The 23,173-nt window shown below is 26.0% G+C and overlaps 3 protein-coding genes across 3 annotated transcripts; 1 reads left to right on the forward strand and 2 right to left on the reverse strand.

Annotated features, from left to right (window-relative positions):
- Window positions 1-1,660: 1,660 nt before the first annotated feature.
- LOC129608513 (lipase 1-like) lies at window positions 1,661-3,132 on the forward strand. The gene is made up of 2 exons (XM_055520046.1): window positions 1,661-2,024; window positions 2,173-3,132. The coding sequence occupies exons 1-2, from the start codon at window positions 1,703-1,705 to the stop codon at window positions 3,108-3,110; spliced, it is 1,260 nt and encodes a 419-aa protein (XP_055376021.1). The 5' UTR covers window positions 1,661-1,702; the 3' UTR covers window positions 3,111-3,132.
- A 4,166-nt stretch (window positions 3,133-7,298) lies between these two features.
- On the reverse strand, window positions 7,299-9,159 carry LOC129608351 (lipase 3-like). Its single transcript, XM_055519827.1, has 2 exons — window positions 8,646-9,159; window positions 7,299-8,542 (listed from the first exon to the last, which is right to left on the reverse strand). The coding sequence occupies exons 1-2, from the start codon at window positions 9,007-9,009 to the stop codon at window positions 7,608-7,610; spliced, it is 1,299 nt and encodes a 432-aa protein (XP_055375802.1). The 5' UTR covers window positions 9,010-9,159; the 3' UTR covers window positions 7,299-7,607.
- Window positions 9,160-15,920: 6,761 nt separating this feature from the next.
- LOC129608521 (lipase 1-like) lies at window positions 15,921-17,947 on the reverse strand. Its single transcript, XM_055520073.1, has 5 exons — window positions 17,781-17,947; window positions 17,270-17,447; window positions 16,817-17,178; window positions 16,559-16,717; window positions 15,921-16,484 (listed from the first exon to the last, which is right to left on the reverse strand). Exons 1-5 carry the CDS (start codon window positions 17,919-17,921, stop codon window positions 16,089-16,091), a joined length of 1,236 nt encoding a protein of 411 aa, XP_055376048.1. The 5' UTR covers window positions 17,922-17,947; the 3' UTR covers window positions 15,921-16,088.
- Between the last annotated feature and the right edge of the window lie 5,226 nt (window positions 17,948-23,173).

A 23,173-nucleotide genomic window follows, 5' to 3' on the forward strand; every position in this document is an offset into this window, starting at 1 on the left:
GAAAGTTGACTTATTGCATTACAAGGTATGGTTTATATATAAAATCCCAGCAAAATTCACTTATTAATTTGTTAAAAAAAAAATTAAATCGCCTCGTAGTAAAAATCCAGTTGCAGAGATCTGACATATTCCAAAAGTTGATCAAACCGTCTCATTTTGAAAGTTATTTTTGAAATAAATTTTCGTGAAAAACACTTCAGGCGAACTTCAATCAGTACTGATTTATACAGACAGACTGATAGACACAAAGGCAGAAAAACAAGCAGACAGATAGACCAGACCAATAGACACCTCACTAAAAATAATTTTTACACTTTTCTACAATGTAGATGTGCTTTTCCACCGAACACTCGATATGTAAAATTTGGTGTCATCACATAACCTCCCTTCTTATTGTGTGCAATGGTCGATATAAAAACAGTTAATTAAATCCATGACATTGCTGTCATTTGTTATTGTCATTTATTTTTTTTTCGATTGTAATCAATTGTAAACGAACGAATTGTTCACCGTATTTGTCATTTCTAAATTTTGATCAAATTGTCATTAATAACAACAATTTTATGTGGCTACATATTTTGATCGCAATAATTAATAAAGTTAGGTCAAACCAATGGCTTGTATTGTAGTACTTTTCCCTTCAACAAGTGGAAATTCTGTTTTTAAATACAGTCTATGTATACCTATCACACTATTAAAATTATTTTCATTCATATACAAAACTATTTCTGGGATTGCATATATTTAGGATGACTGATTTATGCAGTATTTGAAATAGAGCAAAAATTAACGGACGAACGGACGGACGGACGGTCGGACGGACGGACGGACAGAGTGAAACTAATAAGCACTTTTTTTCAAAAATATTTTGGAAAAGTGCTAAAAAAATTAAGGTATAGTTAGTAGTATTAAGAATAATTAAAAAATTGTTATAACCTTGCCAGATTTAAACTAATTTTCAGAGTATTATTTTAATAAACTTAAAAGTCTGGGTACCTTTAAAACAAAAACAGTTTAGTACATAAGTAAAGATGAGACACTTCGTTTTTAATATTGGTGACTCTAACAGCATAAAGAATGCAAAGTTTCTGCAAAAGTACTAATTTAAACGCTAAACAAATTTTTCAATATTTTATTTTGCTAATTAAAATAACTAGAAATAACTGGAAACAATAATCAAATTATCCGAAAGTATGAAAGTTTTAAGTGTTAAACATCAATTAAAAATTAATAAATGATTTTTTTTTTTCAAGTTCAATCATCGTTACAAAATATTGTGATAACAAAAGTGGTAATAATAAAGACAATAATAGCTTTTGATAACAAAAATTTCAAAAAAAAAAATTTCTTGCCCTTATGCTTGCCAAATTCATAAAAATTTATTTTTTTTTTTTCTTTAACAATTGAAACAGGAACTCTGCCCACTCTAAATGCTTTCCAATAGAAAATTATTTATAGTATAATAAATACTTCAAATGAACTTTGAAAATGTACATACAAGCACTTATAAAACCCAATATAAAATTTATAATCTGCAATGAATTATTGATAAAATATTAATGTGATAAAACCATTTTATTATTATAAAAATATCAGTAGCTATTCGATGGGGTATAAATATCAAAAGAAAGTAAATACTTTAATTAAGTTCAAATTTGTTTACAGTATTAATAAGTTATAAGAAAATTAACATAAACTCAAAATGAGAAATTTATTTTTAATATCAATATTTTTAATATTAATAATCACCGTATTTAAACCGGTTCAATTGCTATCTATTCCGATTCCAGTAGATCCAATTGATGATGTTGATCCAAGTATTAAACAAGATGCATATTTAACTACTCCACAATTATTAAAAAAATATGGATATCCAGCCGAAGTTCATAATATGGTAACTGCTGATGGTTATATTTTAGAAATGCATCGTATACCGCGACCAGGTGCTATTCCAGTTTATTTGCAACACGGTATTATGGATTCATCCGGTGGTTGGGTTATTATGGGTCCTCATTCAGCTTTTGGTTAGTATTATGTTAGTTTTTATTATTGACTAAAAATAAACTTAACATTCCCTTTTATCCTAAATTTATGCAAATTTTTTTTAAATTAAAGTTGTAAGTTTTTTTTTTTTCACTAAAAGAATATTAATTATTCACTCCTTTTTTGCAGCATATTACCTGTATGATCATGGATATGATGTTTGGATGGGAAATTGTCGTGGTACAAGATATTCAAGAAATCATACACATTTAAGTTTAAGAAGTAAAGAATATTGGGATTTTACATTCCATGAAATGGGAACAAATGATTTACCAACAATGATTGATTATGTTATCGAAAACAGTGGTTTCAAGAAAATCCATTATGTTGGTCATTCACAAGGTACAACAGCATTTTGGGTAATGTGCATGTTACGACCCGGTTATTGTGATAAAGTTATAACAATGCAAGCTATGGCACCAATTGCTCATATGGAACATACTAAAAGTCCACTTATAAAAGCTATTGCACCAATGACAGATTTTGCTGAAACTCTCATGAAACTATTAGGAATGCATGAATTTTTACCAAATACAGAAATTATGAGATTAGCTGGACAAGTACTTTGTCATGATGAAGCTGTTACACAAATTTTATGTACAAATATAATATTTTTAGTAAGCGGTTACAATTCCGAACAATTGAATACAACAATGTTACCAGCTATTCTAGGACATGTACCAGCTGGAACATCATCAAAACAATTTATTCATTATGGACAGATTGTTAATGCAAAAGGTCGTTTTCGAATGTTTGATTATGGTACAATTAAAAATTTAGCAAGATATGGTACATTTAAACCACCATCATATGATTTAAGTAAAGTTACAGCACCAGTTGCATTACATTTTTCAATGAACGATTGGTTAGCTGATACAAAAGATGTAGCAAAATTACAAAATGAATTGCCAAATATTATAAAAGAATATTTAGTACCGCAACCTAAATTTAATCATTTAGATTTTATACTTGCTATTGATAGTCGTACTTTAGTTCATGATGGTGTTATAAAAAGTATGAAGGAATATGAAACCAAGGGAAATTTAATTCTAAAAAAAATATTATGAAATGTGCAAAAAGAAACAAAAATTAAAATTAAACTAGTCATAACAAAAAAAAATCTTTAATTAATTTTTATTCTGACTTTTTTTTCGTTATTAAATTAGAAATTAATCTAATTGAAATTCATTTAGTTTAAACTTTCTCTTCTCTAGATTATTAAGGGTTCGACAAAAAAAAAAATCAAAATTTGCAAAGTTACATTTTTATTCAAAGTTTTTAAAAAACTTTTCAGACTTTACAAATTACAAAAAAAAAAAAAAATAATGGTAATTTTTCTACCATCTGTAAAAAATGTTTAAGAACTTGTTATTCTTTTCTACATTTACTGGTAATTCTCTCATATATTCAAAAAATTCTTTCCATTCAAATGAATTTATTATTATTTATTAGAAAACTTAACTTGAAAATTTCTTAATTCTACGAAATATGTAAGAAGATATCAGTTACTACACTAAGTAATCTTGATAACAATATGTTACCAACTTTTCAAATAACTTTTTTATCTACTACTCTCTCATTGATATATGAGGAATGAAGTATATATATAAAAAATATATTGAATATATTGGAAAATAAATAAATTTGCATCTAATTGAATATAAAAAGGATATCCTGATCTCATATAAAATCTAATCAATAGGAAAATTATAATAAGTTCAACAGTATTTTTTGATAGAAAATTTCAGTTGACAAAAGTCTGGTCAGTTAAAAAGAAAATTTTGAAAAAGATTTACAATACACAAAAGTTATTTGCAAAAGTTGCGAATTAATTAATTTAGAGCATATAAGGAAAATTATTAGATTTCAGACATGAAAACATGAAAATGTGAATTCAAATCGTTTAATACAATTTGAGAAATAAAAAATTTACCTTAAAGTATGCAATATTTTTTGTATAATATTTTTTGTAGTTTACCTCAAGATATGCAATATTTTCACCTCCTTGTACCAGAAAATGATTACTTTAAATATTTTTTTTAAAAGCTACATTATAGAACTGGTAATTTGTGTGTAGAAAAAAGAGATTGAAATTCTAAGAACCTCGACAGCTGCGACCCTCAAAATTGAAAGAATGACAATTGTATGTATCGCGGGGCACCTGGGTCATGCTTCCATTTTTGCGAACTAGGAGCACAAGGTGGGGGAAAAGAATATCCTGTCCTCTCATTCGAGAAGAACTTTCGGGACGAAGATGGATGGAAGGGGAAAGATCCATCCATTTTTGCATGGATGGAACCAAACTTGATAAAAAGATAGGTGGTGGAGATTATTTTTAGCATTTTCATGTTGAGTACTCCTTCCGTTTGCCAGATAATTGTGGTGTCTTTCAGGCAAAAGAAGTTGTGATTGTGAGGTGAGCCTGAGACTTTTACATCCACATGAGTTCTAGACCGGAGGTCGTTTACTAACGAGATAGCGTGGCAGTTCGAATAAAACTTGATATGGGTTCCCGAAGGAGCCCTTGTGATCCTTCCTGACAAAGAGAACCTGGGAACAATTTTAATTACTCACAAGTTGCTAATGCACAAATCGTACAACATGCAACGCAACACAGAAGTTGTGGTCAAACCTAGACTTGCACCGCAAAAACAAGATCTTATGTCTCTCCGAAGACGGGGCGATAATAGCGGTTCTAATCGCACACTTTCTCACTGTCGAATATGACTGGAGGATGAAAACGGCAACTCACCTGCTGTACTTATATCCGACGCTAAACCCCAGACGGAGATTTCTTGAGCCGTATTTATTTTAGTGAACTACGGACTTAGAAAAAAAGTAATTCGGGCCAGTTCTAATAGAAGGGAAAAGGGGACATCTGGCCATAGCACAACCAGCCGCGTCAACCAAATCTTACCTAATCTAAATTTATGCAAATTGAAATTTTCATTTGCATCGATGACATTGATAACACCTTAAATTTTAAATCAGATATTAATATCACAATTTCCTCAACAACATAAAATATTTAGTCGAATAAAATCCCAAAACTATAATTAATTTAACAAAATTTTATATTGCTTATTGGTTACAAGGTTTTGAATTTTTTTTTATATAAAATAAATACCTTCATATTATGAATATCCAAAATAAAATTTTACATAATTTAAAAATAATAAAATTAAATATAAAAATTTTGACCATTATTTATAGGCAATTCATCCACTTATTTTAATTTTTCTACTCAACTAAGCATAGTAGCCAGCAAATTAAAAGAAAAAAAAAATTGAATTAAATCAGGAAGTTTAAGCCGACCATCTATAAAGGGGTACACACTGAAAGGTCAACACCATTGTTCACATTTTTTTTTTTATTTTTCTATTATTAAAAAAAAAAAAAATATTTTTTTATTTCATTTTTTCTGTTCCATTTATTTTTACACTAAGTAGCTAACTATAATATTACAATTACTCACCAGAATATAAATAATGAAGTTAATCATAACAATATGAAAAATAAAATATAGTACATCTATTTTCTCCGTTGCTAACCATCTTCAACTCTCTTTCCCTTTCTACTTTTCTCGCTACTATGTTTTTCACTTTGATTTTCTGTTATTTCCTATACTTCTTTCTATTGTGTAAAAGTTTACACCAAAATATTTACCATTACAACACAAACTTCCATTACAATATTTTTTTTTTCATATTTTTTGCTGTATAAACAGGAATTCAGTTCATAAAGGATAATTACATGGCAATAAGGTTCCTGTATAACCATACTTGTATTAAAATAATATGAAATACAAAAAACAAAGTTGGTTGTGAAGTGAAAATTCACAAAAAAAAATTAATTTTTTTATTTTTATTTTAATAAAAAAAAAATATAATAAAAAAAAAGAAAACTGTAAAATAGCAAAATTATTTAAATGAACAAACCAGAAAATATCACTGTAGTGTGTATAGAGCCATAAAAACAATTGGAAAATATTTTAATTTTATCTTTCATTCTTTTACTCTTTTTTTTCATTTTTATTTTCTCTCTCTTTACCATAACTGTAACACCGTACAATTATAATTTAATAAGTATAATATAAATTTCTCTATTAGCTGATTTTAGAGTTCAGTAATGATGTTACGTTTAACACAATTGATATAACACGTTACTAAAAAGAGTGTGAGACTAAATTCGAACTCTGTTACGAATAACAATGAGAGTTAAATAATTAAGAGGGAATCTGTATATAAATCAAGTAAATCCTCTAGGTTGAATTATGGCTGTATGTCAAAAGGTTGAGTACTGTACTGGCTGTGGTGACGACTTCGAGCATTTGCAATTCTTTAGAGGAGAAGTTTCAAAAAATTAAAGAGTCGGCTCGTTACGAAGTAAATCTTAATAATCAGACAATTTTAAGTAATTAGGTTATGTTATTCTTTATATAATATTAATTTCATCGTCATACAATGGATTTTGTTAATAATTTTATCAAAAATATATTCTCATATATTATTTTAAACAATACAATAACACTTCGCTTTGCGACTTTTTTTTTTGTGGCAATAATGCGTGGAAAAAAATTTTCCATAGTTTCACTTTGCGACATAAAAAATTTCACATTGCGTACAAAACGTACATACGAGTAGATGTAAAATAATTATTTTTAGATTTAATACAATATCAAAATTTATTTTTTTTAATACTTTAACCATAAATAGTCGATATACACTAAAGTACTTACAGAACAAGTCAAAACAAATCACACCTATTTTTATTTTATTCTACATTAATTATTAATATATATAGGGGGTAAATAAACCACAATAAAGCTAATATAGGTCTCAAATATTTGGCGAATAATTCGGTTAAGTTGTAATCATTTTTGTAAGAATAATTACATAAAAAGGAAATCTAATTTCAAGGCTAATTCAATCAAACTTAGATTATATACTAACCTTAGAACTTGTGTATATATTAAAATATTTAATCAATTTTGATCTTAAATATTTTGATAAACTATATAGAAGTTTATTTCAAGATTAGATACTATTCAGTGGGGGAAAAATAAAATTAATTACTTACATCACCTTACATTATCAGTGATTATTTTACAAGTGTATGTACATTACATTCCATATTACAAGTGTTATAAAATTAATAACAATCGTATCAGCTATTTTTAAGAATAGGTTAAAATATTGTAGAATTAGACATAAATTAATTTTATCAAAATTTTATAATAATTTAGGGACGCCATTATAATTTTTAAAAATTTTTATTTTTATTGCCAATTAAAATAAATTTAATTTAATTTATAACTATTTATATATTGCCTTTTAAAGGTTTTTAGTAATAATTTTAGATAAATCACAGTTAATTTATAATTATAGAATTATTATAAATCAGTTTTATACATACATACATACATACATATATGTAAGAATAATTTCTTTTAGCCTTTTTTATAAATCTCTAATTTTTTTTTTATTATTTTTGATTTTTAAACTATCATCACAGTGTTAAATCTTAAAACAAATGAAAAGACCTGCACTATATTTATGTTATTCTTATTTAAATGAAATTCCAGCAAGTTTAGCTTTTCTTTCATAATCTTTCATACTTGTTAATACATCAGTATGAACCAATTTTCGGCTATCAATTGCTAATATAAAATCTAAATGATTAAATTTAGGTTGTGGTACTAGATATTGTTTAATAATATTTGGTAATTGATCTTCTAATTTTGCTACATCTTTAGTATCTGCTAACCAATCATTCATTGAGAAATGTAATGCAACTGGTGCTGTTACTTTTGATAAATCATATGATGGTGGTTTGAATGTACCATATTTTGCTAAATTCTTAAACATACCATAATCATACATACGAAAACGTCCAGAATTAACTAATTGACCATAATGTATAAATTGTTTTGTTGATGTACCAGCTGGTACATGTCCTAATATAGCTGGTAACATTGTTGTATTTAATTGTTCTGAATTATAACCAGTTACTAAGAACATAACATTTGTACAAAGAATTTGCGTAAATGATTCATCTTTACATAAAAATTCACCAGCCATTCTCATTATATCATTATTTGGTAAAAATTCATGCATCCCTAATAATTTTGCAACAATTTCAGCTGTTGTTGTTAATGGTGCAAGTGCTCTTATTAAAGGACTTTTAACATATTCCATATAAGCGATTGGTGCCATAGCTTGCATTGTTATTACTTTATCACAATAACCAGGACGTTGAGCACACATTACCCAAAAAGCAGTTGTTCCTTGTGAATGACCAACATATTGAATTTTTTTATAACCGGTTTGTTCGATAACATGATCAATCATTGCTGGTAAATCATATGTTCCAATTTCATGGAATGAATAATCCCAAAAATCTTTTTTATCTACACTTAAATGTGTATGACTACGAGAATAACGATTTCCACGGCAATTTCCCATCCATACATCATATCCTTGCTCATAGAGGAAATAAGCTATTTTAAAATTAAAATAAAAAAATTTAATATTAATTATTATGTTTAATATTAATTTATAAATGTGTCAAGGCTATAATAAACCGTAATATAAAATACTCACCAAAAGCTGAATGTGGTCCCATAATAACCCAACCACCAGAAGAATCCATAATTCCATGTTGTAAATATACGGGAATGGCACCTGGCCTAGGAATACGATGCATTTCCAATATATATCCATCTGGTGTTTGAACTTTATGTGTCTCTGCTGGGTATCCATATTTTTTTAATAATTGCGGTGTAGTTAAATATGCATCCATAATAATGCCTGGATCAGTTCTTGGTGCAAATAAACGCATATATTCAAGTGAAACATTTTCTTGGCTTACAAAATCAGGTGCCACCATTAAACTATATTCATCAATTGGTAAAGCTGATGTAAATGCTATAAAAGCACATAGTGTTGCCAAATTTAAAAATTTCATTTTAATCCCAAATTAAACTACAACACTGTTTTTAATTTTATGTTCTTTTATTATATTTATTAAATTGAAATATTATAATTATTTAGAATAAGTTTTTTTTTTTATAAATTAACTTTATAATTTGTTGGGGCGCGACTTGTAAGTAATTTAAAATCGCAATAATCGTATGTATTTATACTTTAGGTGATTATCAATTTATCAACTTTAGATTTTAACAATATGAGATATTAGTTATCACTAATTAGAGATTAACTGTTATTAAAATTTTTTATTAGTATATTTTCAAATTGTTAAACAATTGAGATTTTACATATACCTGTGTTGTGTATATATAGATATATGTGTTGTGTATATGATGAGCTTCAATAAGAATTTTTTTTTGTTTTCGAAATTATGAATGGAACTAAATATACTTTAAAAAACATGATGTCAATACGGAATTAATTTCGTAAAACTTTAATGAATAAAACAATATTTTTCAATTTATTATTCGGATATTTTCGAAAATCAAGTAATAGATTTAGTAAGTTTGCTTTAAAACAACCTTATTAAAAGATAATATTAAATCTAGATAATATAGATAGTTAATATAAATATAAGATTAATTATTTTCTGATTCCAAACAGTAGAATAAATATTCTTTTAATACCATAAGTCTTTACTAAATCGGCATTTTTTAAATTACGCATTATTTCGAAAATTCTTAAGTGTTGCCTTTGTTTTCTTTTTCATTTATAAAAATTTGAAGTTTACATTTTTATCTAAGAAAAATATATCCGTTACATTATCAGTGTACAAAAATAAATAAACACACTATTGAAAGCCATCATAGTTAATAATACAAAATTCAAAATACTTTAAAAAAAATCTGAGCTTAAGTACTAAGTATATCTAAGCCTCTGACAAATTGCAGTAATGTAGCTAGCTCAAAACGCGAAACTTCCATCGGAGTCATACAATCCATTCCGAAGCATAACAATCGCATTCGAGCTACCACCACGTACTCACGTAACAAGTGCTTTACGTTTTCGTCCTCTTCTAGACCGAGATGGCAAATTTTCAGTTTCCTGACATTCTCATCCTCTTCAAATAGATTATCAAGAGGCACACTGAACGGGTTGGTATTTAAATGAAAAAATTCATACTTGTAAAAAATTTTAAGCGAATTAAAAATATTCAAAAAGTATTCTGATATTTGACAGTTTTAATCACCAATAAGTTCTTTTTTAATTTTACAACTTGTCTTTGTGAAATTCTCTGATTCTCTAGTCTTATGAAGGGCAGTATACGTTATTAAAAATTTTGAAATTTATCTAGTTGCAAAATTTTCAAAGATTATAAAAAGTTTTTTATTGTGAAAAAATTTCTATTGAATTAAAATGTGCTATTAACAAAATAATTATCAAATTCGCAAATCTTTATTATTTTGTTAAACATTGTTTTCCAAATGTCACTTACGTCAATTTCATCTGCACTTGTATATATGTATCTTTAAATCAAAATAATCGTTTAAAACTTGAAGCATTTCTTTATTTTTTTATAGTTGAAGTCCTTATGTTTTAAAAATAAAGTGTAGCTATACTTAAAATTTTCAAGATCTAATCTTAATTTTTCAAAGTGTGTTTAAAACTTTTCCACATAATTTCTATTTTTCTTTCTAAAAATCAATATATGTATAGGATTTAAATAAATGATTTAATAATTAAGTTAATAAATTTCTAAGAAATAAATTTGAATAATTTACAATTTCCGAACATATTGCTAATTTATAACCTTTGCCTTCTTTCATTAACCTTGATTAAATTAGTTAATGTTTATTAAATGAAATCAATTAATCAAAAATCATTTTGGACAATAACATCTAAATTTAGAAATGTTGTTAGTTTGCCTTCTTATTTATTTCAATTCGAATTTGAATTAAGAAATATTTAGGAACAAAATATCATATGTACATTATATAAAAGAACGAAGGTGAAAGGTGAGTTTTATATATTTGAAAAATTATTTTATTAACAAGCATGCATAACAAATAATTAAAGAATAAAATAAAAATAATAAATTCAATAAACCAGACGTTCCACAAAGATTGAACGAAAAAACATTGGGTCAGCTCAAAATTATAAAATTTAAGTGAGAAATGGAAAAATTATAAAGGTAAGCCATACTTATACAAGGCATTCATTGGACCCATATAACACCAACGTTGATAAATTTTAAGAAATATCAAACTATAGCTTTTCTACTTAGCACCCCTTATATACATTTCACCCCTATTGTAGACGTATAGGAATGATAGATGGTAGCTGGAAATTATAATAGTATAATAAATCTAGAAAAAGCTCTGAAGCAACAATGAAGCATAAAATTTTATACTCCTTATAAAATAAATTCGTCTATGAAATTTTCCAAAAAAAAAATAACAATAAAATTTCTTTAAAAAAATCTAAACCCCTAATAAACACCTTAGGGGAATTTTCATATTGTATAGCAATTATTATATAGAAAAAGAAATAAATTGCATGTATTATGGTACATGCTTGAAAAACACAAAATTATTATTATTAATAATTATGAAATAAAATATTTTATTTATCAAGCAAATCAATTTTATTTTTCAGGGCATAATAGTACTTTGGTTCGCAATTTAGAAAAAAATTGTTTTTAAAAACATATAGCAAATTGGTTTATGATCGTATAATAAAATGATACGCAAAAAATAATTATATTATAAGTAAAGAACTTTACAACTCTAAGAATATTATTTAAAATAACACTCAATTTAAAAGCAAATGAAATCTTTTAGTCAAAACGATATATCAATTGTCTAGAAGGTTGATATGTCAAAAATTCACCACAAATTAAAACTATCACAGTTTTACTGGAACAGTGTTGTAACATGAAAATTAATGCCTTGTATGGCAGCTTCATAAAGTTCCCAACCAACTGGAAACCAATACTTTTTAGCACTTTCCCAAAAAAATTTTGAAAAAAAGTGCTTATTAGTTTCACTCTGTCCGTCCGTCTGTCCGTCCGTCTGTCCGTGTGTCTGTTTACAAAACTTCTACACCCTTGAAGATAGAAATCATGAAATTTTGTATGTACATAGATTTTTACTAGAAACTTATTTACGTAGAACAAAATTTTTTTCCATCTCCACCCCCTGTCAAGTTATCGCATCTTGAAATTTGTGAAATTTGAATTTTTGACGCCTTATATTTCCGAAACCGGAAGCTTTTTGAAATTTCTATAAACGCAAAAAGCTAACGGTAAATTCCATGACATTAAAAAATATAATTATTTTTCTTAACTCACACAATTAACCCTTAAAATCGAGCATTATGTTAAACCCACTTTTTATTAATTTTTGCTTTATTTCAAAGACTGCATAAATCGTTCATCCTAAATATATGCAATCCCAGAAATAGTTTCGTATATGAATGAAAATAATTTTTAAAGTGATAGGTATACATAGACTGTATTTCAAAAGCAGAATTTTCACTTGTTGAAGGGAAAAGTGCTACAATACAAAAAATTGGTTTGACCCAACTTTATTACATACTACTTTCGGTGTCAATAACCTAAATCATTTCTTGTAAAATTATCTATTATTGGTTGGCCACTGTGTAAACGTAGTCGTAAAGATATTATGCTAAGAATCCACGTAAAAATCACATTTACTTAACTTAAATTTTTGAAAGATATTGGAAACCTTAACGATTGAGTAAAGTACAATGTCATTAAGGAAAGTCTGTTTCTCTAATCAATCTTAAATGCAATTTATTTAATTTTATTTAAATTTTACAAAAAAAAAACCAAATAACAGATGTTTACACAATTTACTGTCTTTGTTTTATTACAGAAATTGAGCCATTTGTATATCTTTTGCATATTTTTTTTCTCTTTTCAATATTATGATTTTATATCTGTTAAATACAAAAGAATTGCAACAGATATTGTGAAATTAAATATTATTTACAATTAAAAATAATTAAAGCAAACACATTTATAACACCTTTATTGTCGTTTGTTGTTGACAAAATATGTGTCCATATTTTGTAATACTTATGATAATATATTAAATAATTTTTAGAATTAAGTATTACTTTGTTTTTAATACTAATTATTATTATTATTATTATTATTATGTATGAACGAAATGTTTATTTAATATAGAAAATAAAACAACATAAATTATGAACGTAACACCAATATGCAATACGGACAACTTCCACGGTTGCTCTTGAGACATATTTAAAGCCGTTGCACGTCCACATTCTTCTGGAAGCTCGACTAAAAATATACCGGCTTCTTACAGGTGATGACGTCGCAGGAAAAGAATTGACCCACGAGCCTCATAGGACGTCGAGAGCAATCCTATTTTCGGTACAGCCAACTCGGGCGTCTGTATCCCGCAGTATAGTTCGATCGTGGGTTCGAAGTAATGTTTCCTGATCGATGTAAGTGGGGACAGGGTAGCCTAGTTTTTCAAATTGGTTCTGGTATATGGTAGCCTAATGGGCTCGAAATATACAATAGGGCACTACCTCAGGGTGAACTTGGAAATAGCGAAATAAAAATATCAGTATCTGTGCCTGGTAGAATTTACACAAAATAACTGTGAATGTCAAACTCAAAAGAGTAATTCCCATATCCTAAATTCCCAAAAATGCAAATGTAAAATTTTCATTATTTAAATTTATAGGTTAGTTTTTATAACAAGTCCTACATATTTTACATCTACAAACGACATCCAATTATTCCGGAGTAATGTGAAATTTAACATGAACACACCAACTATGTAAGGAACGAAATGTTATTATTCTCGTTATAAACGTTTTGTCACAAAGTTAATAATTATAATAACTTTTTTTTTCTATTTTAAGTACAATTAAACCTATTTTCGTATATTATTGCAATTAAATTCACGCAAATATTATCACCACCTGGCGTAATTTAAAAAAAAAATTTATAGCATAGTATTAATTTTTAATAAATTTTCTTTTTCATATGTGTATACCTACTATATTTTGTGGTTGATTAACTGATTAATCCATTAATAATGTTGGAACTCTCGGTACTATAATATTCGATTGCACTCGTATTAAAACGTGAGCTTATCTCTATATACGTCCATCTTAATAAATAAAAGATAAGAAAATTAAAAAGAAAAATGAAAACATTTTGCTTAAATAGTGGTTAAGATTTTTTCAATAATCTTACATACATACATATGTATATGAATAATTATAATAAATTTCTAAATAATTTTAGAAGAAGTTTAATATAATTTGATTGATTAATTATCAAACCGAATAAATTTTGTATATTAACCTACTTGGTTCTAGAACAATTCTTATGACGACGTATAACGTAAATGACCGATCCATTTCAAGTGGGTACTTTTACTTTTAAATAAATATAAACAATAAAACAAAAAAAATTTTAATGTATAGGATTACCTGATTGGTAAAAAAAAAAAAATTGATATAAATCGGAACTTCAAATACGAAATAACGTAAATTTTTTAGAGATTTCTTTAACAGATAATTTAATTCATTGTTGATTGAAAAATAATTAACAAATTTCAAAATTATATCAAGTGTAACATTATAAAATACGTAAGTAGCGTAGATAATATCGATTGACATCGAAATATAATATTGACCTAATAGCACAATTGAATATGGCTTTTAAATTGAATAGGCTTTGTTTGCATATAGGTTTAGGAATAACAAATTGTATACAAGTTTTGTTCAATGTCCTAAACGAAACCAATATACTTTACATCCTCTTTTCTATAAACACAAAAAAAGAGAGGAAGAGCACTAAATAATAGGGATAAAAGTAGTCATATAATTCAAACTGTTTAATCATAATAAATGTCAAAATAAAAATGGATACCGCGTCCAAATTAATAACAAAATGCCAATATAAACAGCAGTTACCTCAAAACTAACAAAAAAAAAATAAAGAGCATTGAACGAAAAATACACAAACATAAATAAAAATATAAAAATCACAACAACACTAAACATTTAACATGACTTTTTCAATTGTACACCCAATTTTATTGACATCCGTTGCTTTTAGTCAGCCGTGTGATATGAAATACAATATAAAACCTAAAGATTCCTGTATACTGAATATTGTAATATAGCAAAATAAATCTATAATTCTAATTCAATTAATTTTATAATTTGACTATGTAACAAGACCTTCTTCAAAAAAAAAATAAATGCTACACGTAGTAAAGCTATAAATTTAATTAATGATTAAATGTACTTTAAATTTTACAGTCGCACGTCCAATTTTATTAATTCTTTCTACTATAATTTAACCCTTAATTATTTTATTGAATTTTCAACAACTACTATGTAGTGTCAATCATATAATTATATTATTCTAACACTTCTTAGAAATTTATAATACTCTCAGTCTATTTTATGACATTTAATAATTAACTTTTGATAATTTAATTAACCAAAACATAAGCAATATTAATATCTCTATAAAAATAATAGTATAAAAGTTTAAATAATATATGTTCAAAGTGCGAAGGTGAAGTGACTTAAATATATTAAATATGTAGACTATAATTAATTCTAATTTTACAAAAAAATTCAGACTATAACTTAAAACTTTTTAAAATTTAAGTAGTTTAAATTCGGCATAAATCTAATCGCCTTTCCTTTTCAATATCATAACAATTACAATTTTAATAATAAATGATAATCTATATAGATATTTATATAGGCCCTTCTAATGAAAGTATGTTTGGCACTTAGAAAATTCCGAAAGTTTTATTATTTCTCATAGTTATTTATTTTCCATAATTGGCAATTTTATATATTTTTATCATTATTATTAGAGTTATTTGTGTATTTTGTGTATTTGTGTATTGTGTACTCCTCCTGAGCTGGTTTAATTATCATAAATTATTTTATAGGTATAGACATTACACCTATGATTAATAATAATCTACAATATATCACTAAAATTAACCAAAAAATATTTGGCACTCAGAAAACATTTTCGGTTATTAAAAATTATTTTTCATTTATAGTTTAAAATCAGTCAGTTTATTTCATTCGTAATTGTTCAAATTCTTTTAACATATTCACTACATCATCATAAAGCAATTTTTTAATATCAATTGCTGTTAGAAAATCTAAATGATTAAATTTTGGATTTGCTACAATATGAGTTCTAATAACATTTGGTAATTCATCTTTTAATCTAAGTACATCCAATGAATCAGCTAACCAATCATTTTGTGAATAATGTAATACAACTGGAGCAGTTACCTTATTTAAATCATATAATGGTGGCTTTATCGATTTATATTTTAATAGATTACCAATAAAACCATAATCATATAATTGATATTTTCCTTGTTTTCTTATTTGTCCAAAATGTATAAGCTGTTTACTTGATGCTCCAGCTGGAAAATGTCCCAAAAATACAGGTAATGATGACTAAAAAGTTTAATATTTTTTTAATTATTGTAAAATTATTTTAATTCGAAATTAAAATTTAATTTTAAATGTACCTTATTTAATTGATCGGAATCATAACCAGCAATTAAAAATACAATATTTGTGCACATTACTTGTGTTATAGCTTGATCTTTACATAAAGCTTGTCCTGCTAATGCCATTAATTCATTATTAGGTAAAAATTCATATTTTCCTAATAATTTGGTTATTGTCTATTTTTAACAAAAAAAAAAAATTTGATCAATTTAATATTTTAATATGTTAAAATTAGTATATGGCAAGAAAACGCGGTTAACAAATTATTAAATTACCTCTATACTATTTGTTAATGGTGCCAAAGCAACAATTAATGGACATTTTGCGTTATCTAAATATGCAACTGGTGCTAATGCTTGCATACCAATTATTTTGTCACAATATTCTGCACGTAATGCACACATTGCCCAAAAACTTGTTGTACCCTGAGAATGTCCAATATAATGAATTCTTTTATGTTCCGTCACTTTAATTATATGATCAATCATAGCTGGTAAATCATAATAACCAAGTTCATGAAATGAGAAATCCCAAAATTCTTTATCATTTGCATTAAATTTTATATGATTCCTAGAATAACGATTTCCTCTCATATTTCCCATCCAAACATCATATCCTAATTGATATAGATAATAACCTAAAAATACACAATAGGAAATTATAAGACTTCTAAATTTTATAATGAGAGAATCAAAAATTTATGTGATTAAGAAATAAAAAGCCTTTACCTAAACCTTTTTCAGGTCCCATAACAATCCATTCAGCAGAAGATGCTAAAAGTCCATGTTGTAAAAATACAGGAATTGCTCCAGGCCTTGGTATTCGATGAACTTGTAAAATAAATCCATCCTCTGTAGTAATATTATGCCTTTCAACTGGATATCCATATTTTTCAATTATTTCCGGCTTAAAAAATTTCATTATTTAAAAATATAATAACAATTATGAAATTTATGACTTAGTAACTACTATTTTTTAAGAATTGCGAGCAAATTCAAAGTTTATATAACAAATTCGGTTACAAATTTTCAGATTTGAAAACAATTTCTTCAAATAAATTAATAAAATTTCTCCTCACTTTTCATGGTTTTAACTACATTTATGGTTTTCACGGTTTTTACTACTACATTCGCAATTGGATAAAATTAAATTCGTAGACATATTTTATTTATTAGGCTTGTGATAAGAGTACAGTCAGCAACATTTTAATTAATGACTAGTAAAATATTTATGTCTTACCACAAGCAAAAATGCATCTGGATCGTGTTCAAGCTCTTGATCATCTTCTAATATATTTCTTTTTGATATACAATCAACAAAATTATTTGAAATTATTAATAATACCACACACGTTGTTAAAAACGATTTCATTGTGACCATTACTTTGTTAAATATGAAATTTAACTAGAACTTCATTAGGGTTTTGCATTGAATTTTATAGAATACGATACAGAAGCTTATAAAAGTTACTTTTTTAAAAAATAAAAACAATAATTTTATTACAATGACAATTATAGCTCAATAGCTCAATTATAATCTTCAAAAGAAATAGAAGGGTCATAAATCACTTCTCATAAAAAACAGTAGTATAATAAACCTCTTCAAGTTTATATGTACTATTTTTTAAGGTTATTAAATATTATTATATTAAAATTCTTTATCTTCTATTGATTTTGCAAAAATCAGATGATTTAAGACATATTATATCAGTACAACTACCTTTACAAGCAAAATAATACAATATAATGGAAAAATTGTATGAAATTGTTAAACTTAATAATTATATTATGTAAAAATATTACAAATTCTATAAATTAAAATTTAATATTGGAATTTTAATATTTTGCTAGCAATATATCCCTTAAATAAAAGTATATTAACCTTTGTGGAAACTGGTTATTCAAATTACATTCATTAACTAAAAAAACAAATTAGAATATGTTCTTAAAGTATCTCTAAATATAGCTACCTCGCGATACAATAAACGTTACAGATAAGATAATTATTAAAATGAGATAAACCACGACATAAATTCCACATAGATTATGACAGTAATAAAAATTGTAAAGATAATTTTAAATTTATTGCGAATTTCAATTGATTTTAAATAATATTTAATAAGAAATCATTTTGAAAAAATTTTCATTATAACTAAATTAATAAACTAACTATATATTATATTACCCAAAGTGTTCAAAGCTTTAAATTTATAATTATATATGGAAATTCCCAGCATTAATGAAAATATCAAGAGCGTGCCGCAAAGAAAAATTTTTATGGCTGATACGGCTGACATGAATATTTAGGTATGTACCTATTACTAATTACGAAATTATAATTTTTTTTTCTGATTCATTTGTTGCACAGTAGACTCTATTAAATTTTATTCGAAATTATCATATAATCCAGTTCACTAGAATACTACACTCTTAAACTTCAATTACAATACATTTGATACTTGAAAGTGTTCCATTCAATTATTAAAATAAAATTATCTGTAGGTACAATACTTATGAATTTTAAAAAAAAAAAAAACTGAATTTTTTTCGTACCGGTCGTAAATGATGTGAGTACAAACAAATGAACTTAACCAAAACAATCTTGTGAAGAGTCACGAAAAAAACACACGCGGAATAGGCTGAAGAACAATAATCAAAGACAAGGGTTACGCCCAAAATGTGATGATTTCGTATTTGGTTTTGTAATAGAGGCGCTGATCTGGCACCTGTGACACGCGCCTCTTGACAACCAGAGCAGGACAGTCACAGAGACTTCTTATCGTTCCGGCAGAATCTAGACAAAATGGAGTCCTATTTAACCAGTTTATGCAAGACAAACGAAAGAGACCTCAAATTCCCTCCATGTCAACTCGTCTGCAATCACATTGTTATTGTACCCCTGTCACACAAATAAGCCTTATTCTGTCTGTTGACGCCAGCTCAGGCACTTCACCAAAACATGCTTGGTTGTGATAAAAGCTGATTGGAATGCCGACAATACTGCTCTGCTATCTGAGGGGTGGTGCGTATAGGTGATGCGATTTTTTTATCCTTTTCCAAGTTCACTCTCAGGCAGATCTCTATTGGATATATTTCAGTTTGAAACATACGGCTTTCCCACAGCACTCCGTACACGACCAAGTCCACACCCAATCTTAAAAACTGAACCAAGAAGAAGCCATACCGCAGGAGGTAGACGTTCAAAATGGCTATCCCGAAAACGGGGTCTTTCTCAATAAAAGCTTTACGACTGCCGTGGGCCATTTATCTTACTGTGATATCATCGCCAGTACGAAACCGGTTAGTTCTTATTCATTTTTCATTTAGCAAAAATACTTTCTTGACTTATTTGCTATCCCATAACGTATGCATATTTCAACTTTTAATTTAATTACCGTGTCCTTTATTGAAAATTTATGAAATATTTGGTTGTATATGAGGAAATAATTTGTTGTTCTTTTATATCTAATAATCTTCATCAGGAAATATTTTAAATTACTTCATTTAAAAAACGGAAATAAATATTGGTTGCCATGTTGGTAAAAAAAAAAAATTACAATATGAAATTTTCTTTTTATTTTTAATTATTGTAGTCTGTAAATAATCATACAGAATATCTGAAATTGAGAAAAAATAGCATTAAGGATAATTTTTTAAACTATAAAAATCTCGAAGAAAAATAAAAGCTACTATTTTACTATCTATATAGTAAATAACAAAGCAACGTAAATCTGTTATAAAATAGATTTTATAAACAGTTATACTGCATTTATTCAAATATTATAAAAAAAAAATTTAATTTTGATTTTATTTCATTCATATACGTTTTTTTCTAGCATAGAATGTAAGTACTTACTTATATGTACATATAACTATACTATTCTCTTTCATTTCCTAGAGTAATAACCATTTTTATAATAATAATAATACTGATGACGATGACGATGATGATGTGTCTATGACAACAAAAATACGGTACAACACTAGGCATGCAAACTAAATATGCAATGCGGTTTTATGCCGGTAATTACTTTCAACTCTCTTAATTCTGTTAATGACAGAATTTAATTGCGTCTACCATTTCAAGTGAAAATTTTTCATTTGAATTTTTTAGAGAGATAATTTAATGAGTGAAAATTTTTAATGAAAAAAAAAAAACATGAAAACAACAAAAAAAAAATTATTTTCTTGATTTTATATCTGGAATTTTTATTTTCATCTCTTTTTCACCCTGTGTTATAGCATTCAGAGTTTACAAAAATTTTTCGTATAAAAAAAAAAATTATAATTTTGCTTAATCACTACTTTTTACAAAATAACAAAAAATGAATACGAAAATTGCGAATTCGACTAAAAAAACGGAGAAATGGAAAATAATTATCGTTTTTCGTTGTAATTATTTTCTTTTAAATTCTTATATTAAAATTTAATTATTATATAGAAACATTATATTAAAAGAGATTATAGTTTTATATACGTATACCAATTTAGAATTTTTGCGATGTGCGGTCTAATAAAATAGTACAGAATAAAAGCAAAAAGAAAAATTCTATTCCCATAGTAATTTCAGTAGAGGCGAACTTTATGCCAATTTAGCATGAACAATAATAAAATGGTTGCTATTTTTTATATATGCATATACATATATTCCTATGTTAATTAGAGAATTCTTGAATATTTCCAAAAAGTATATTAAAGATTATTAAAACATTTTCTTATTAGATTTCGTTGTGAAAACTATACGTAAATTTATTTAGTATTATATTTTGGATCCTTGCCTGATTGTAATTTCTACAAAATTTTCGGGAAGTTGTAAAATATAAGAACTCTTGACATGAATAATAGCCATCTACATTACATCAATGTACATGTAAGTGTTCAAAGAAATATGCTGTTCATATTTTAATGATAATTTACAAACATCTTCTCAAACCACGCATAAAATACCTTCGTTCATTAATTTCTACAATGATTAATATGTATTAGCAAAATAATTATGTTAGATATCTAATTAATTAAATTTAATTAATAATTATTTTAATTATTTAATATTAATAGAAATCCCAAAAACTAATTCTGTATACGTAATTCTCAAGCCCTTAAAGTAATTTAAATTTAAAAAAATTTATATAAAATTACACAACTACACATAAAAATAGAATACAGAATTTCAAAACAAAATTTATTAAATTAATTGTTTTTCTTTTTAAATAACTTAAAAATTACCAATAAATTTTTAAGAAAATAATTAAAATTCTCTTACAATAAGAATACTTAACATTTTCACATATTTTCCTTCAAAACTTAAAATAATTAATTAAATTTTCTTCTTCTTTTTATTTTTTGTAAAATTGCCACAAAATTTCAATAAGTAATAAGTGAGTTCTTTTAATATAATAAACCTAAAAGTATTCATCAGACTATGACCGCAATCGAATTTAAAACAAAAAAAAAATTATACTGAAGAAACTTCTACTTTCCAAATACGTGTATATAAGCATAAAATCTTTTAATATAAATGACACTTTTAAAAAGTTCTTCTTATTTTTTAACTTGTTTTCTTCATTCCTTGTTATCCTTTTTAACATATTCAGGAATCTTTTAAATTGATACGTCTTGAAAAGAAAATATAGTTTCTACATTGAAATATTGTTATTGTTACACCACTTCATATATATATTTATGTAAATTAAAATTATATAACTATTGTTATATACTGCGAAACTGATTTCTAATAAAAAAAAATTTTTATTGCATTAAATGAATAATGAATCATTTAATATTGCATTTATTCTATTGGAAATTTTAAAATAATTTAAGCTTTAACAAAATCTTAGTAAAAATTTCATCCCAAATTGATTTGAATGAATCAATGCCACTTTATAGAGTCAGGCATTAAGTACCGTCCGCACTTATAGTAATACAAAAAATTGACGAATACAAGTTAATTTCGCACAACATACGCGTCATTGGCTCATGAATCCCATACTTCATACTAGGACCCGCAAAAGCTAAACTACTAATATAGTTAAATTACTAACAAAAAAATCGCCTCTTCAATCCTGTATATTAGAATACCTATTATGTAACACATACACTGAATAAATGATTCAAAATATACAAATACACTTGTATATTAATTTGTATAATGTTATACAAATATGAAAAAAAAATGGAAAAAAAAAAATCACATTTCATAATTTGTACATATTACCAAATAAATCATAATATAATCGAAAAATATGAATAATTATCGTATATAAATTCAATCACTTCACTATAATAAAATTATCAGCACATCATACTCATCATACAAACACATAAAAAGTAAATGTCAATTTAAATTTTCATCGTTATCATAAATTATCACTTTTTCACTTTTATTATCTTCTCTCAAATGTTCTTAATTTTAAATAATTACAATTTTCAATTAAATGATTGGCGCAATTATGTTAAAAACAAAAAAAAAAAAAAAAGAAATATGAAAATTGAACGAAAATAAACAACAAAAATCAGAGCTCAATTAAATTTAAATATGTAAAAGATTTTAAAGGATTTCATATTGTGTAGCAATTCCAATGAAAATTCTTAAAAGTTATTATGAATTTCCTGTTAAGTTTCCTATAAATATGA

Source organism: Condylostylus longicornis, unplaced genomic scaffold, assembly GCF_029603195.1.
Source record: "Condylostylus longicornis isolate FDR11 unplaced genomic scaffold, ASM2960319v2 ptg000031l, whole genome shotgun sequence".
Classification (NCBI taxonomy): Eukaryota; Metazoa; Arthropoda; class Insecta; order Diptera; family Dolichopodidae; genus Condylostylus; species Condylostylus longicornis.

Coding starts and splice junctions, on each gene's coding strand:
- LOC129608513 (XM_055520046.1), top strand. CDS start 1,703: ATGAGAAATTTATTTTTAATATCAATATTTTTAATATTAATAATCACC. Junction 2,025..2,172: donor GGGTCCTCATTCAGCTTTTG/GTTAGTATTATG, acceptor CCTTTTTTGCAG/CATATTACCTGTATGATCAT.
- LOC129608351 (XM_055519827.1), bottom strand. CDS start 9,009: ATGAAATTTTTAAATTTGGCAACACTATGTGCTTTTATAGCATTTACA. Junction 8,543..8,645: donor GGGACCACATTCAGCTTTTG/GTGAGTATTTTA, acceptor ATTTTAAAATAG/CTTATTTCCTCTATGAGCAA.
- LOC129608521 (XM_055520073.1), bottom strand. CDS start 17,921: ATGGTCACAATGAAATCGTTTTTAACAACGTGTGTGGTATTATTAATA. Junction 16,718..16,816: donor CATTAACAAATAGTATAGAG/GTAATTTAATAA, acceptor TGTTAAAAATAG/ACAATAACCAAATTATTAGG. Junction 16,485..16,558: donor ATTCCGATCAATTAAATAAG/GTACATTTAAAA, acceptor TAAACTTTTTAG/TCATCATTACCTGTATTTTT.